The sequence below is a fragment of the Euprymna scolopes genome, chromosome 26 (assembly GCF_053919585.1).
Source record: "Euprymna scolopes isolate OS-2025 chromosome 26, ASM5391958v1, whole genome shotgun sequence".
NCBI lineage: Eukaryota > Metazoa > Mollusca > Cephalopoda > Sepiida > Sepiolidae > Euprymna > Euprymna scolopes.
Window position 1 is genome coordinate 59,185,041 of NC_136507.1, and position 17,178 is coordinate 59,202,218.

Here is a 17,178-nt window from a genome sequence, read left to right on the forward strand (position 1 = left end):
TTTTCAGCCGCCATATAACTTCCTATTTACTTGCCTCCCCACAAGGACAGAGTTAGACACAAGGTTGGTTTTTAATGTAGAGTAGCATTTATTACTAAAAAACGAAATGGTGAAATATAAAAGCAAGTTAAGCTAAAAGTAAAACCAAAATTGTTTTTTAATTCAAAGAATTAAAGAAAGAAAAAATTCAATAAATTTTGAAACTTAAGATAAATAAAGATTACCTTTAAAATAGTTAATAAAATTCTTGTACATCATATTAAATATGTTATGAAAAGTTCTATGACGTTTTTATCATAAATTTTTGAGAGTATTAATCTCACTTCAAACAAACAGTTCAACTGAATAAGAGAATCGTAATGAAAGAATTGTAAATCTAAGGTATTTTTTAATGATGCGATTCCGATTCCCCCCAAAATACACGATTTTTATGATTAATGATTCTGATTAATCATCCCACCATTAATATATATATATATATATATATATATATGCTTGCTTGAATCTTGTCTTTGTCGACCAGGCCAATCCATCTCAAAAGCGATGACAGGTGCGCATATATATATATATATATATATATATATATATATATATATATATATATATATATATATATATATATATATATATATATATATATATATATATATATATATTTATATGGGCATGGCTCAGAGGCTAAGGAATAAGGGTGGAGAGTTGTATATATGTTTTGGTTTCGATTCTAGCTGATGGCACTCAAGTCATATGTATATATATGTTTTAGCTTTGATCTCATTACCATATATAATATAATAATTTGATATAATAATCAATAGAGAATTATCTCTGCAGTAATGAATATGTAATCTACATGAATTAAAATATCATATTTAAGCGTATTTTATGACTAGGCAATGCCGGGCACCCTGCTAGTAAGCAAATAAAAACAATTTCAAGAACCCTATTTTGTGTTCACATTAGTATAATAGCTTTTTTTTTTCATTCAAGCATGCTAACACAAGAACAAGTTGAAAAGAAGGAAGGATACGTTTTAGTTTTATTTTTTTTTTTAGTTATTTTGTTTACTTTAAATGTACCTTTTCACATTTCTGTGGTTGTGTGACAAAACCATGTGTCCCACACGCTCGACAGATGATAACCGACCCCAATGTTGTATGCCATGCATTTCTTTTCTTTTATCTCATACGGAAGCGAGAACGTTGTATCTTGATCCAATATATTTAATAGATAAGGAAGACAATTAAATTTGAACTACTGAGATAAAAATCAGCTACGATTTAGTATTAAAATTGCTAAAAATTGTAAATGATTTTCTATAAAAAAAAAAAAACTACTTGATCAATTTACATGATTTGTAGAATATGGTATTTTTGTTCCGTGATGGGAAGATACATCAAAAACATTTTTCTGTATTTTTGTTTTTTAAATTAGGTTGAACACTGTACTTGCACCAAAAACTTTTATTTAAAAAGTAATTTCATTACAAAATCTATTTTCTCCATAAAGAAGTCAACAATTTTGTTAGTAATTGAAAAAAAGCATGAATTACTTAGTGGTCCTTTAAAATTTAAAAAGAATTTGGAATTATTTCAACCGTTAAATAGAAAGTTCTTTGTGGCTTTAAAATTCTTATCAAATCTCCATTCAATTAAAAGCCATTTGTATCTGATAATTCTATAGAGTTTAAAACGACATATACACCTTAACAAAAATTATAGTTTTATAAAAACGTGGTTCAATTAATAATTTAATAACCAAATATCATAATAATTAAATTTAAATTTCAAACTCCTTTTTTTTTAAATGATAATTAAAAAAATAAAAACATAAAAATTTTGGCTCTACATCAGATAGATACAGATACTTTAACAACTGCTAATAATTTCCCTTACTCTTTATCTGAGAAGGAAAATTTCATGAGTAAAGTTTCTTTCCTAGAATTGTCCATCTGTGGAACACAATACCGTAGGCAGGGCAAATACCATAACCAGAAAAATATTGTATTCCACATCGTAACCTGAAAAAAACGTATCATAGGGCCATTGTATTCCAGCGTTCTACTGTATAGTTTTGTCCTCTTCCTTTTTCTCTCTTTCTTTCATATAGATATATATGGCTTTGTCCTCTTTCTTTCTCTCTCTCTATCTCTCTCTCTCTCTCTCATATAACCATATATGGTTTTGTTCTCTTTCTTTCTTTCTCTCATCTATATATATATATATAGTCAAAAAAAAAGAAAAAAGAGCCCTTGGGATGCCAAATGTAAGGAGGAGTTAGACTAAGATTCAATCTTTAGATATGTTTATTTCACAACAGAAAATAATGTACAGAAAAAAAGTAAGAATTTTTGTTTAAATTTCAAACTTACAAAGAATTGAGCTGATTGTGAGTTCCTGGAATCGTAAGCACTGATTCTTGAGGGCCAAACCCATATGAAGCAGACTGGAAGAATTAGAAGTCATTAAAATTCTGCATGGTGTACCAGCTTTCCAGGCCAACGTCTGACCATACTCTTGAATCTAAAAATCAACACACAATCCTTTATATAAAACAAACAACCATTAAATATTCAAAAGTAATTCTAAATATGAGCACATTCTCTTAAAGTACTTGTAAAACAGGTACAAGGATGTAACATTACGGCAAGGGGACAGAAGTTAGAGTTTGGCCAATAGTGCGGGACCTATAGATTTGAGATTCTTTTTCTGACCCTGTCTAGGAGCAAGAGACTAGTGGTAGATAAACCAGCCTAGATGTGGCAGCAAGACTTCATACATCAGTAAATTGTAGTTTCAGAAAGATATAGGATAATCTCTGGTGGGAGTAATTTTCTAGCATAGTAGAGAGAGCCCACCTTCTTTGCAGTAGCCTTTGCAATGTCTTCAAGGTATTTATTCTAATTCATATTCCTATGAATGTTAAGCTAAGGATGGTTACTCAAGTAGGGTGTTATTTGAAATGCTAAATATTGCAAACAAAATTTGATTAGGGCACGTCTGGCAGTAGGACTTCTATGGGACAATGAACAGGACCCCAAAAAAAAACAAAGTTCAGTTCTTGAACAGAATTACCCCTATATTAAAAAACAAAAATAAAGAAAAATCTGTATGATGTACATGTTCATAATGAAACAAAAATATCATATTCCAAAAACTCACGTAAATTGATCAAGTAGTTTCATTTTTTACTAAGAAAATAAAATGTGCGTAAATAAAAATCGCTATCTTAAAAATAGTCTCAATAAACAAGGGCGATAACTCAACAATAATTCAAACTTGCAATCTTTTTGTTGTAATGCCTACGAATTCCCATCAATTACTTAGAAATGATTCATAAAAAATAAGACTACTTGATCAATTTAGGTGATTTTTGGAAGATATTTTTCTTTTCTCATAGGTATGTAAATCATACAGGTTTTTCTTTATTTTTGTTTTTTGGGTAAGAATCCAAAATTCTTGTAAAGTTTTGTTAAAATATTGAAAAGAAAACTCAACAAAAGAAAGCAACCTAGCAATAGACACAAATAGTAAGAACAACATTTTACTCAGGATTCAAACACGCACATACACTGCAACAACTTTTTCTCATAACCTCCAATTTGAGCCACATTAAACTCAGCTGCTAAATGGTAAATTATGCCAGTTTATATTGAACCCAAAATGACTCACATATATAACAATTGCTGCCTGCAATGTTTGCATATTACTAATTATGCAGAAATTAATTATGGTGTTTGTGCATTATAATTAGATATATAAAAAAAAAATTTTTTAATACACTTTAAGAAAAATACTATCATGTAACTACATGTTATGTCAAATTAAGTAAATTAAAAAATATAACCAAAAAACTATTTAAAAAAATATATATGAAGTTTGCAAGGTCACACCAGAAGTATTACTGGACCAATTAGACTAAATAAGTTTTGGGTCCTCTGGAGTGAAATAAAAGCAACAACTTGTTTACTAAAACGAGAGACAAATTAAATATTTATTTCATATCAAAGTTATGTAGCAACAACACAAAAATACAAAAAATGATAGTAAGGGTCATACTAACCACCTATCATTTTATTCTGTTTTTCTGTTGTTTTTTTACTAGAAATCCTTACCCTAAATTGATGGAACTGAAATTGTATACATATTTTTTGTAAGTAAAACACATCAACATCTGGAGATAACATTAAGTAGTGTGAATGCAGTATTGTGGAGGATGAAACTAATTTAAAGAGAATCAACCAAAAGGTTGACGCACGACCTCAATTTCAACCTACTCAACTTGGTCTTGTGCAACATTTATTATGTAATTTTTTTCAGTATCATTTGTAAAATTTATTGTAAGAATTATGCACGAATAAATATTATCTAATATCTAACATGTAAAGAGCAAAGAGGAATACAACAACACACACATGCAGCGGCAGTTGTTCTCAGTCGGGCAGGATCACAGAGGCATCAATATCAATATGGATTTAATTTGATTGAATATTAATGAATAAAAATTGTCCCATTGACTACTGTACATTCTTTAACCCTTATCCTCGAGTGGCCTCTGGTGCTTGATACGTGGTGACTTCTTTGTAAAAGAAAAAAAAAATGATTCTGCAACAATACCTGAAGCCAGTTGTTTATAGAAGATTCTTTGTGTTCACGATTATTCTCATCAGTTTTCGTACTGTGTTCCTGGGCTTCAACTGGCGTGATACCAGCCTCCAATAGAAGAATATGATTGTCTTGAGGAAGAGAATGTAAATCGTCTTGGGCAGTTTTACGATAAAAGTGCCATTCTCTTAAAGGAACTGTCACCTTTGGAAAATAAAATAAAAAAATTGCAAAATGTGTAAGTAATTTCAAAATCATGCAAATTAGATTTCAGAATTATTGAGGATGAATTATTTGGTTTATTCAAACTACTGTTCTCATCTTGAGTGTTATTCACACAATGTTTCTTCAGGTGTATCGTGTTGAACTCTGAAATATTTCTGTCAAACTTGGGAATCTGAACAGAATTTCAAAAGAAACCCTTTATTTAATCTATGGGGAAAGCATGCACTCATTCAGTCAGCCATGACCATGTAGAAGTCCTAAATATTCTTCATACTGCCCACAGTGAAAATTGGACCTTCAGCCTCCAGAAGTGTGCTAATTACAACTGAATTTTACCTAATATTTTATTCCTTATTACACTGACAATTCTAGTATAAATTTTGGAAGCCTTAAACCTATTTTTGTTTTTAAATGTATAATCTTACTACCTATTACTACAGATTACATTTCCAAAGCTGAATCGAGGGATTTGTGATTAAAAAGTGAAAAGATAATGGAAAATATACATAATTAGAATAAAGCTGTGTTGCATTATACTTCCGGGTGAAAAAAAAAACAGGGAAATCATTAAAATAAAGCAGCATTATGATATTATTTTTGAAGATCCTAGAGGTTAATCATTCTCTCCGTTTGCAGACAGAAGACCTCCTCAACCGAACGTGAATAGTCTCCAAGATATTAAGATGGAATGTAGAATGAGCATGACTCAGAATTGAAAATGAGCCTATGCTAAAGTGCACATGACGAATTTTCAAGCACATGGTCAATTACTGAAAACCTGTGTGTATTGGTAAGAATGTCCATTGCTCGGTATGTCCCGTCTGATTTTGTTGGGTATGTGCTGTTAGACTCTCCCATCTAATCTTAACATCGTTCAACCCACGTAGTTGGCACCACAACTACACTTAAAATTGTAAATTACATTATTATTATGATGTAAGGAGATGTCTTTTTGAGAGAATGCCATTAAGGTTTTCATAGAAAACACAACACATACATTTGAAGCAAAATAGGATTTTGAACCATCGAGCTGATTTGTTTGACGAACCATGGTAAACGAAGATATATTGGACATTTAGTCATTGTATTAACTTTAATTTGGAAAAACTCAATTATTTTTCTTTGTATGACTGACCTAATCACATCAAGAGGATACTCATTCTTATATATATATATATATATATATATATATATATATATGGCTCATTCCATGTCAAATCAACAAATTTTGGGAGGGCAGAAACCATGTCCGTTTCAAATTTGCTACACTTATAGATCTCCATAATAGGAATTGAATGGCACCTGTTACACATCTCAAGGTCAAGGGATTTCTGAGATATGACCTTGACCTTTTTTAAAAAATGTCAATTTTTATGGAGAAGTGACCAACTTTAAAAGAGATATCTCTGTTATTTATGGGCCGACAAAGTTCATTCATATATCATTCTAAAGTACTTGGATAGATCTACCATTTTATTTGCGGATATTTTTTTCAAGGTCAAATTTTTAAAAGTTGGCCTTGACCTTGACCTTTAACCTTAATTATCTCAAAAAACGTTATTTGAATTTTTTTCAAATTTTGACAAAAGATTAGTCTATCTTATGACAGTATATATTTCAAATTTCATGATGGGTTTTGAACTGGAACCATTCCTACAAGCGTTTTAAAGAAGTGGGCTAAATTCAAAATGGCGGAATGTAGTACCTGCTACTTCATATAAAAACATTTTGGTATTTCACAATATGGTCATGTTTGATATCTTTGTAAAGCTAATTTAATGCTGATTAATATATGCATAAAACCATGGTCACAAAATGCATATAAGAACATTTATGTTGATGAAACTGAATTTTCTTCAATTTTTTTTTATGCAACACATATTTTGTTATGGAAAAATGTGATATAATTTGTGTTGGGACAGTTAATCGAAATCTCTCGGAACTTTTTGGGGTATCAGAATCAGAAAACTAATATGCCATTCCCCAAAAAATGTTACTCTGTTCTATTGTTGATACTAAAAGATTAAATGAAGAATATTTATTTTTAAGCTATCAGTAAAAGTAAAAGCTAATAACATAAACATGTGATGGGGATTTATTTTAGCTGTGTGAAAAAAACCATAAAAACTGACCTTTCCATTTGTCCAGTCCTTCAGCATTGACAAATCTGACAAAAAAGTGCTAAAAGCTATTACATTTCAATAAGTTAGTGGACTGAGTGAAAGTTTTATCACCTCTATGCCAGATAAGCTTTGGTGACAACGTTTCTTTGATTTTTGAAGTCTCTGTTTGTTTACTGGGTGAGGCTGCTGCCTGCTTACTGGCTAGGGGATGGGTAAAGATAAAAAGCAATAAAAGATTAGAAAAAAACAATATTATTGAAACCACTTTCCCAGTTGTCTTGTGTAGAATCAAGAATGCGCTTACCTCCCCTCTCCACCATTATGAACCAGCCTACAATTAGTCAGGCATGGTGGGTTATTCCATTTAGAGGCGCCTGATTGGCTAAACATGCCCAGGCAGGTGCCTCTCTACAAATGCCAGCTGTTCTGGCATTCATGGTTTTTGGTTCCAGACTTCTGCCAGAGAACTCCACTTCCCCATTGGATCAGCTAGTTCACCCTAGCAATATTCTACATCTTGGAACAGATAAGAAGCATAAATTCAAGATTGAAATTTTGCTAGGCACCATATACATGTAAGTTATATTTTCATGTAAATGTAGAATTTAAGTAGATGTTTTACTATATAAAACTACTACTACTACTACTACTACTAATTATTATTATTATTATTATCTTTTTTTAAATAAGTTTTCAGCAATATTCTCCTAAACAAAAGTGTTATTCTACATTTTTTTGGTACTCCTTGAGCATTGAGTTCAACGGCGACCCGGCTTATTTGTTTATTTGTCACTCCTAAAGCATGCTCTGATAACATTCTTTCTATTTATTTACTCATATTGGCTTGACTTTTTGAATGAATATTAAAAAGAAAATTAACCATTTATTGATAATTTCATAATTTTACATACAAAAAGAAATTGGCACTACAATGTACATGGCGAGACAAGCAAAAAAACTTGTGAATGAGAAAGGAATTTTAGCGTTTCTAAATACACAAAAAACTAGATTCCCACAAGAGATAAGTAATAAGGTAAAGCAGTTTTATAAAAGTGAAAAGGTCAGTAGAGTAATGCCTGGGAAAAATGATTACAAGACTGTTTTAAAGGATGGGAAACGGGTTCAGGAACAAACATATCTCGTTCTCTGTAATTTGAAAGAGGCATTTGAATTATTCAAATTAAAGAACCAAGAGAAAATAAGCTTCTCTAAATTCGCTGAGCTTAGACCGAAAGAATGTGTGCTTGCAGGTGGTGCTGGGACCCATACTGTCTGCATTTGCACAGTTCATCAGAATATGAAGTTGATGATTGCAGGATCCCATCTTGCTAAACTGACTGAAGGAGAAAGTTATCATTTGACAGATTACCACCAATGCATACTTGCTGTTACATGTAATGAAGCACGACAAATTGTTACTTGGGTGACTGCTCAACTTGCAACAAACTGATGGATGATTTTGTTTTATATATTGAAATTTTTCGCAAAAATTCAGTTGATGATTTTGTATATAAACAGTGGTTATCAACTGATAGAACCATTCTACAAACGCTATCACAATCCACAGACGAATTCATTGAAACTTTCCATGCGGGCCTTCAAACATTAAAGAAGCATAATTTCATTGCCAAAGCACAATCAAAATTTTTTTCTGATAGTAAAGGTTCTTTGAGGGTTGGCGACGTCTTAGCAATAGCAGATTTTTCAGAGAATTATTCATTTGTTTTGCAAGATGCGGCTCAAGGATTCCATTGGAATAATTATCAAGCTACATTGCATCCATTCATCTGCTACTATCGAAATGGAATTGACCTTGAGCATATTAATTTTGTAATAATATCTGATTGTCTCAATCATGATACAGTAGCTGTCCATTTGTTTCAAAGAAAGTGTATAGAACAATTAAAAGAAATTCTTGATTTTGATCTCCAAAAAATGATATATTTCTCTGATGAGGCTGTTACACACTACAAAATTTTTTAAAACTTTATAAATCAGTGTCATCATAAATCTGATTTTGGTATTGATACAGAGTGGCACTTTTTTGCTACTTCTCATGGGAAAGGACCATGTGATGGGTTAGGTGGCACTGTTAAAAGGTTAGCAGCAAAAGCTAGCCTGCAGCGACCCTATAATGAACAAATAATGACACCAAGACAACTGTATTTTTATGCAAGAAAAAATATATCTGGAATACATTTCTCATATTCCTAAACTGCACAATGGAAAGAGGAAGCAAACATCTTAGAAGATAGATTTAACAATTCCTCTTCGATTATAGGAACACGAAAATTACATACTTTCATTCCTGTCTCTCAAAGAGAAGTGGAAGTAAAAACAGTTTCAAGTTTACAAAATAAAGGAAGAATAGTTCGAATCACAAAAAGAAACAATATGGAGTCCGAAGACATTAACAGATTTGTGACAGCACTTCATGGGAGGAATTGGTGGTTAGAATGTGTACTTGAAAAATATCCAGATAATGGAACAGAGAAATTAACATTTTTACAACCAAATGGACCCTTTCCATCTTTCTATTATCCATCACATCCAAATATATCAATTTTGAAATATTCTGATATTCTTAGCTCAGCTGATCCAATAACTGAAACAGGGATATCTTATAAACTTTCAAAAAATGAAATGAAAAAGGCATCAAATATTTTAGAAAGAAGGATTTTGAAAGAAAAATCTAAATAAATACTTTAACGTTCATTATTATAAAAAATGTTTCAGTAAAACAGATTTTTCATTCTGTAATATATTGCAATGTACACAGATTGATTTCTTGTGGATGTCAAATAAACTGTTTACCATCGACATCAAATGTTGCTTATGCTATAAACAAATTAGATCTCAACACACTTTTTAGAATTCTCTATAACATCATTTTCTGTATCAAAATCCGTGTTGTACAAGAAAAGTATGAACATCATTATAAAACAGTTTGACTTGACAACCAGATTTTGCATAAAATTCAACATGTCAAGAATTTTTTTAGAACATTCATTTTTAAAGTTTTTCATTGAAAAGTACCCATAAATAACATACATTGCATTTTTTTGGATTTAAAATATAAATCATCGAAAAAAAAATGGTTCACCATTGAGATCACATATGTTTTATGTTATAATTTAATAAATCCTTAACACCTTTCAAAATTATTTTTTATTATATGATTTTTTTCCATAAAAATCTGTGTTGCTTAAAAAAAAATTGAAGAAAATTCAGTTTCATCAACATAAATGTTTTTATATGCATTTTGTGACCATGGTTTTATGTATATATTAATCAGCATTAAATTAGCTTTACAAAGATATCAAACATGACCATATTGAGAAATACCAAAATGTTTTTATATGAAGTAGCAGGTACTACATTCCGCCATTTTGAATTTAGCCCACTTCTTTAAAACGCTTGTAGGAATGGTTCCAGTTCAAAACCCATCATGAAATTTGAAATATATACTGTCATAAGATAGACTAATCTTTTGTCAAAATTTGAAAAAAATTCAAATAACTTTTTTGAGATAATTAAGGTTAAAGGTCAAGGTCAAGGCCAACTTTTAAAAATTTGACCTTGAAAAACATATCCGCAAATAAAATGGTAGATCTATCCAAGTACTTTAGAATGATATATGAATGAACTTTGTAGGCCCATAAATAACAGAGATATCGTCTTTTAAAGTTGGTCACTTTTCCATAAAAATTCACATTTTTAAAAAGGTCAAGGTCATATCTCAGAAATCCCTTGACCTTGAGATGTGTAACAGGTGCCATTCAATTCCTATTATGGAGATCTATAAGTGTAGCAAATTTGAAAAAAATCCGTGTCAGACATGGTTTTAACCCTGTCGATTTGACATGGAATGAGCCATATATATATATATATATATATATATATATATATATATATCCCGCATTTTGCTAATTCCTGCCCTCTGATGAGAAGGAGATTATTTCTTCGAAACTCCGCGGATTAAGGACTATCCACTTATCTTGTGCTTCCTTTTTAAAATTAAATATGTTTTTAACTCTTTTTCAAGATTCTTTTAACATGTTTTATTAATCATTTGTTCATATATATATATATGCATGTATGTGTGAAAGAAAGAGAAAAAGGGAGAAAACAAAAGAGAGAGAAAAAGAAAAGAGAAAAGACTAAACAGAAAAAGACAGAGAGGGAGAGACAGGAAGAAAGAATAAGAGAGAGAAAGAGGAAGAGACAAAGAGAAAGAGTAAGAGAGAGAAAAAGAGTGAAAGTGAGAAAGAGAGTGGATGAGAAACAAGAAGAGCAGGTAAGATTAAAACAAAGTAAGAATAAAACAGAGAAAGAAAAAGAAAAACAGAAAGAAATTCTATAAATCATAATGGCAGCATCACAATCAACTTACCACTGGGTGGACTGAGACAATGTGCAAATTATCATCTTGGACAAGACGTGCCATGAATCGTGAGCTGATGACATTCTTAAGGAAGGGAGACAACTCCTGGCTGCAAAGGAGAGGCTGTTGAAATAGTAGGCTCGATTTCTTGATGGAGTTGGCAACAGCCCTCAGGTACATTTGGTTCTGCCGGCGATAGGCATACCAATGTTTGATGGAGGTCAGGATATACACCAATGTAAGGAACATTTCAGCTCCGCCCAGCTTAACGTTCGGATCATTCAGTTGATTTTCAGAAACAGGTATTCAGAGCAGGTGGGAGACCTTAGAGACCCAGTAACAGTCGGAGTTCAAACTTTATTTCAGCCTGCGTGAAATTATCTGACAAAGTATAAAATTAGAAGATGAAAAAAATTATATTACTGCAAAAAAGTCAAGTAAAAAGTATCATCCATATTTTACGTCATCAAAAAAAAATATATATATCCTTCTTGGAATCAGCAATGTGAAATCTAATGCTTGACCCTGATTCTGGAAATTTCCAGTTTGACTCTGGCATAAGAAATCTTCCATTATTCTTTTTTTAAATAAATAATGTATAGCTTCAATTGAGATGATGGATCCAGACATTAAAAGCAGAGAGGTGATGATGCCCCAGTGGTTAACAACACAAACTGATAATCTGCGTGTGCCAAATACAAATTCGTTGCACAGAAAAGCTTTCACTTAGAGATGTTGGCTATCTTTACATGGTCCCTCCATTAAGTACGTAATGTAAGTTGATTCATTCTGATAAATTGAAATAAAGATGGATCCACCGCTTTACCTAAAGGGCAGACAACTGATGGATGCATATGCTGACTAAATGGCTACCAATTGACATCATGCAGTCAACAAGCATCAAGGTGATGTGATTTGCTGCGAAAAGATGGTGGACAGAATTGGATGATTGTTCCAGGTTGCTTGTTGTGATCTGCACCAAACAGACACTGGCTGACGATAAAAGATCAAATAAAAAATAAATATTTTATTCATTGGGTTTTGATTTGTGAGAGCAAGACTGAATTCAACTTTTCATTTTTTATGAATTAAATTTAAAGAAAAATGAAATATAAATTTGTTCTTTATTTCAATACTAGCATGGGTGCCTGGCGTTGCCCAGGTGTTTGGAAGTGTGTGTTTAGCAAAAAAAAAAAAAAGTGGTAGTAGGAAGGCAGGCTCGAACCCGTACTGCGAAGGAGGAAAAGAATGGGAAAAAAACGTGACGTCTTTGCTGTTACGACCACCGCCAAACCGGAAGTGACATGGGTTTTAATTAAGGCTAAACAAACGAAAAGAGGGGATGACTTTCGAAAATATCGGCGAAAAAAGCGACCCCGGCCTATAGAAAAGTGCCCAGTTAAGGGTGAAGAAATTAATGTTTTTAGCCGATTTTTCGGTATTTGTCGTCTGAAGGATTGAGTTTCAAAACGATACTGATCTTGCAAAAATCTGTTGCCTCTGTCGAAAGTTTTAGGCACACATGCAAGCATACATAAATACATACATTTATATATTGGTAGCTCAAATTTTCGACCCAAACCGATTAAAAAGCTTGCCCTATCTTTGAATACTCTTTATGTAAAATTTCAAATGTTTAGACCAGAAATTGTCTGAGTAATTTGGTAGAGACCGCAGAGGTCAAATTTTGTTTAACCCCTATTATGACCCCTTAACTTTTTATTATTTTAGGCTCAAATCAGGTTATTAAGTTAGATCCATGTCCAAGGAACCTATATCAAAAATTTCAAATGTTTATACCCAAAATTGGCAGAGGAGTTTGGTAGAATTCTCAAAGGTCAAATCGTTGAACTTTGACCCCTTAACGGCCAAATTTCTGGCCAAAAACGGATTACAAAGATTTTCCCATATCTCAATACCCTGTATATCAAATTTCGAGTCTGTTGACTTAAAGTTGACAGAGTTATTGCATAGGGAAATGTACACAGACAGACACGTTCACTTTTATAGATATATAGATAGATAATGAAAATTTAAATTAATGGTTCACTTGTGTTTAAATGTAATAGCAACGAATCCAATGCACATAAATTACAATCATTCAAAATTGACAAGTATTCAAACACTTTTTATGTTATTCTCTACGACTTGACGCCTTTTATTGTTGACAATTTTTGATATGTCATGCTGGAATTTCTGTACAGTTCAGAGTTTAATCAGAGATGACAATTGATGATCAGTCAACCTAATTCTCTGCCCAAAGAAATGCTACATAGATTGCATCAAGTTCTTCCTCAAGCGATCCAATATCCCCTTCAGGTGTGTGTTGAGCAAAAAAAAAAAAAAAGTGGTAGTAGGCAGGTAGGCTCGAACCCATCCTGTGAAGGAGTAAAAGAATGCAAAAAAAAAACATGATGTTTTTGCTGTTGCATCCACCACTAAACCGGAAGTGGCAAAGGTTTAAATTAAGGCTAGTCAATCAAAAAGAGGGTATGACTTTCAAAAATATCAGCAAAAAAAGCGACATCTCCTTATAGAAAAGTGCCCAGTGAAGGAATGAATGTTTTTAGCCAATTTTTCGATATTGGTCGTCCAAAGGGTCTAGCTTCAAAATGATACTGATCTCGTGAAAATCTGTTGTTTCTTTCGAAAGTTTTAGGCAGACATAAAAACATACATACATACATTTAAACAGACAGATGAGTTTTATATAATAGATTCATTTTTTTATGGTCATACAATATTTTACACAATTTCTATTTGTGATGAAAAATGAGAACATTTTATCTCATTTAGATAATCATAAATACATATTTGGATTAAAACAATCCGAATAAATCCAAGTTAATCCATTTAGTACAAAACATGGGTCAATCTATTTTTATCTAGGCAGTCCTTTCAATCCAGTAAACTGACATACTTTCATACTAGTTTTATTTTGGAAGATACGAACTTGAGGGATAGTAGTAGTGTCCTCCAGCAGATTAATCTTAGTTTCACATCATATCAGCCCGTTTTTGGGTTATTTAATGCCGAATCTGGTAATTTTGGAAAAAAAGATTTTACGTTTCAAATTTTTTATATATTCAAATATTTATTCATGATGCTTAGTTCGGTTGTTTTGTTTTACAGCATATCACCCTTTTTCACATTCAATCATTTTTGAGAAAAAATTTTATGCTTCAATTTCTTTATATCTTCAAATATTTATTTATGATGTTTGGTTTGATCGTTTTGTAGAAAAAAAATTGTTGTTTTTGGTTTTACAGAACATGATGTAATTTACATTACAAATTTATATTACAAAGGGAAAAGAAAAGAAAAAAAACGCTAACATCAATGTTTGATACATTTAAGTCAGGAAGCTGATATCTCCAGACAGCTTGATCTAGTAGAACCAGATTTCGACAGGTTAAACTTCAGGGTTTAAAATAAGGAAATGCTGGGCAATCTCTTAAGAGATGGTGCATCTATAAAAATACTAGTCTCCATCCCCTTACTGGGTTAGTGACAGAAAGGGCATCTAGTTTATAAAAATTTGGCTTCAATTTATGAAATGTTTTTTAAAGTAAATTTGTCAGACTTGAGGTTGTACAATTTAAATGCTGGAAGCTTGTGAAGAAGGTCAGGATTGATTGTTGAGTTCTTCAAAAATGATAAAGATGGGTTTGAGAGAAAGAAGAATAAAGACCTGGCCAGAGATAGGTTAATTTGGAAGTCAATCTTTAAAAGCCATCCAACATATGCTAGCATGTAAAGCCGATGTGAAACCAATGATGATGATGATTTGATTTCTAGTCTTTAGTTCTCAGACTTAGCATCCTGTTATAGATCCCAAGGTCACCATCAGTGCTATTCAATCATCCAATTACAAAGCATTTAATCAAGTTTCTGAATTTTTGAGATGAGGGATGATTATGCACATTATTTGGATTTTTCAAACTACTGTTCTCACCTTGTGTTATTTTCATAATGTTTCAATTAATGTAATTTCTGACCTTCTTCAAGTGCATCTTGTTGAACTCAGGAATCTTTCTGTCGACATCAGGAATCTGCATGGAATTTCAAACGAAACCATTTATTTAATCTACGAGGATAGCATGGTCTTGTTCTGTCAGCCATGACTGGGTAGAAATCCTAAGAAATCTGCAATTGTATTTTGAGTGTTGCCTGTGCTAAAGATTGAACCTTCAACCCCCAGAAGAGTGTAAATTACAATTGAATTTTACCAATCTTACTGGTTTACGAGGACCTATGGCATAGTGGATAATTGGTAAAATTCAGTTGTAAGTTACACTCTTCTGGAGGTTGAAGGTTCAATCCTCAGTGCAGACAACACTCAAAATACAATTGCAAATTAGCTGAACTGTGGGCAATATCATCCAGTGAATGTAATCGACATCTAACATGCATATCACATTATTCAATTAATTCAACACAGGATCTTTTAGAAGGTGTATAATGTATTTAGATTGGCAATCCTCACCATTTCTATCGTATGTCTTACGTCATATCTACCTAATTGTTATGTATTTTCTTTTCTACAAATATCTTGCCCATTTGGCATAATGGTTAGTATTCGCTGATGGACCAAAAGACCAGGATTCAATCTGCTATCAATCCATACGAAAGACTAAAAAAAATTTTACTTGATGCCCCTCTTGCTCACATCAGCATTATAAAATGAGGATCAAGGTTAAGTGGAGTAATCCTGAGAAAGGAATGGCACTATCCTCTACACCTCAGTGTAGTAGCCAATGAAAAGGGTTGGTTGGTTGGTTGGTTGGTTGGTTGTTTTTGTTTTACGGCATATCAACCCTTTTCGGGTTATTTAATGCCGAATCCAAAGATTCTGAAGAAAAATCTTTTTAATAGAATATATTTGTTGTTTTCACGTCGGTTTCTATTTAACCCATAGTTGGGACTCTAACAGGTACTACCACTCCAGGTCAGAGTGGACCTGGGAGCAATGGTAATTAAAGGGTGGCTCCACACTCCCCAAAGCCCACAAGCTGGGGCCTTACCACTGGATATAGTTTAAGGTCATATCCAGGACCCCCATTGAGGGACTTTTACCCTCTGCAGGGAGGCAGTCGGCGTATTCTAATGCCCCACCGACAGGACCCCAATGAAAAAGGATCCTTTGGGCCACCTTCGACTATGGTCAAGAATTCTACCTTTTTTCTCATGAATTTTAGCTTATTTTCAAATGCTGTCATCCACATGTGACCTCTTCAAGATCTTTGGCAAGAACCAATCCTGTTTGCACCATAACGGCAAATATATCTGAGAAAATATATTTAGTAAATATTTACTTGTTATATATACATAAGAAAAAGCGGTCAACTTTAACACAAATGCAATATTCTGACTTTCAGTCATTTAATGCTGACTGCTATGTATGCCTGCTGGCTTCACATTTATAGGCACTTAATTTCCTTCAATTCTTGAGTTAACTACTGGTAACCTAAGTAGAATGCTAGCCTACAAAGTCAAAGGCGACTTTGTCATTGTGTTTAAATTTCCCAATCAGCAGTAATTATCATTTCCTACACTGATGATTGCATAAGCATGAACTACTAATGTCTAATGAACGTTTAAAAGGTCTTTTGGGGGTCATTTATAGTCTTTATAATGTGGTATTTGCCTGCATCACAAAGGGGGCATCGTTTTGAGGTTGGTGAGTATGCCGGTCTTCTCTCTATGATCTTCCATTTAAGACCCATTTAAACGTCCGCAGTGAAACCCTTAAGGCCTGTATACATAGGAAACAAGCGCTCCTAATAAACTGGAAGGACCGAACAACAAACGAAGACCTTACCTAAAGGAATTTCTTCAAGAG

At 32.5% G+C, this 17,178-nt stretch overlaps 1 protein-coding gene across 2 annotated transcripts in view; it reads right to left on the minus strand.

Moving 5' to 3' along the window:
* Window positions 1-17,178, minus strand: part of LOC145248085 (biotin--protein ligase-like) — a 202,695-nt gene that overhangs the window by 159,214 nt on the left and 26,303 nt on the right. Inside the window, exons 2-5 of one of the 2 annotated variants that reach the window (XM_080109864.1) lie at window positions 15,292-15,388; window positions 11,346-11,717; window positions 4,617-4,808; window positions 2,372-2,522 (exon numbers count right to left, since the gene is read on the minus strand). In XM_080109864.1, the coding sequence (XP_079965990.1) occupies window positions 2,372-2,522; window positions 4,617-4,808; window positions 11,346-11,585 (583 nt within the window). In that variant the 5' untranslated portion in view covers window positions 11,586-11,717; window positions 15,292-15,388. The remainder of the gene's footprint in view (window positions 1-2,371; window positions 2,523-4,616; window positions 4,809-11,345; window positions 11,718-15,291; window positions 15,389-17,178) is intronic. The other variant, XM_080109863.1, reaches the window with a different exon arrangement.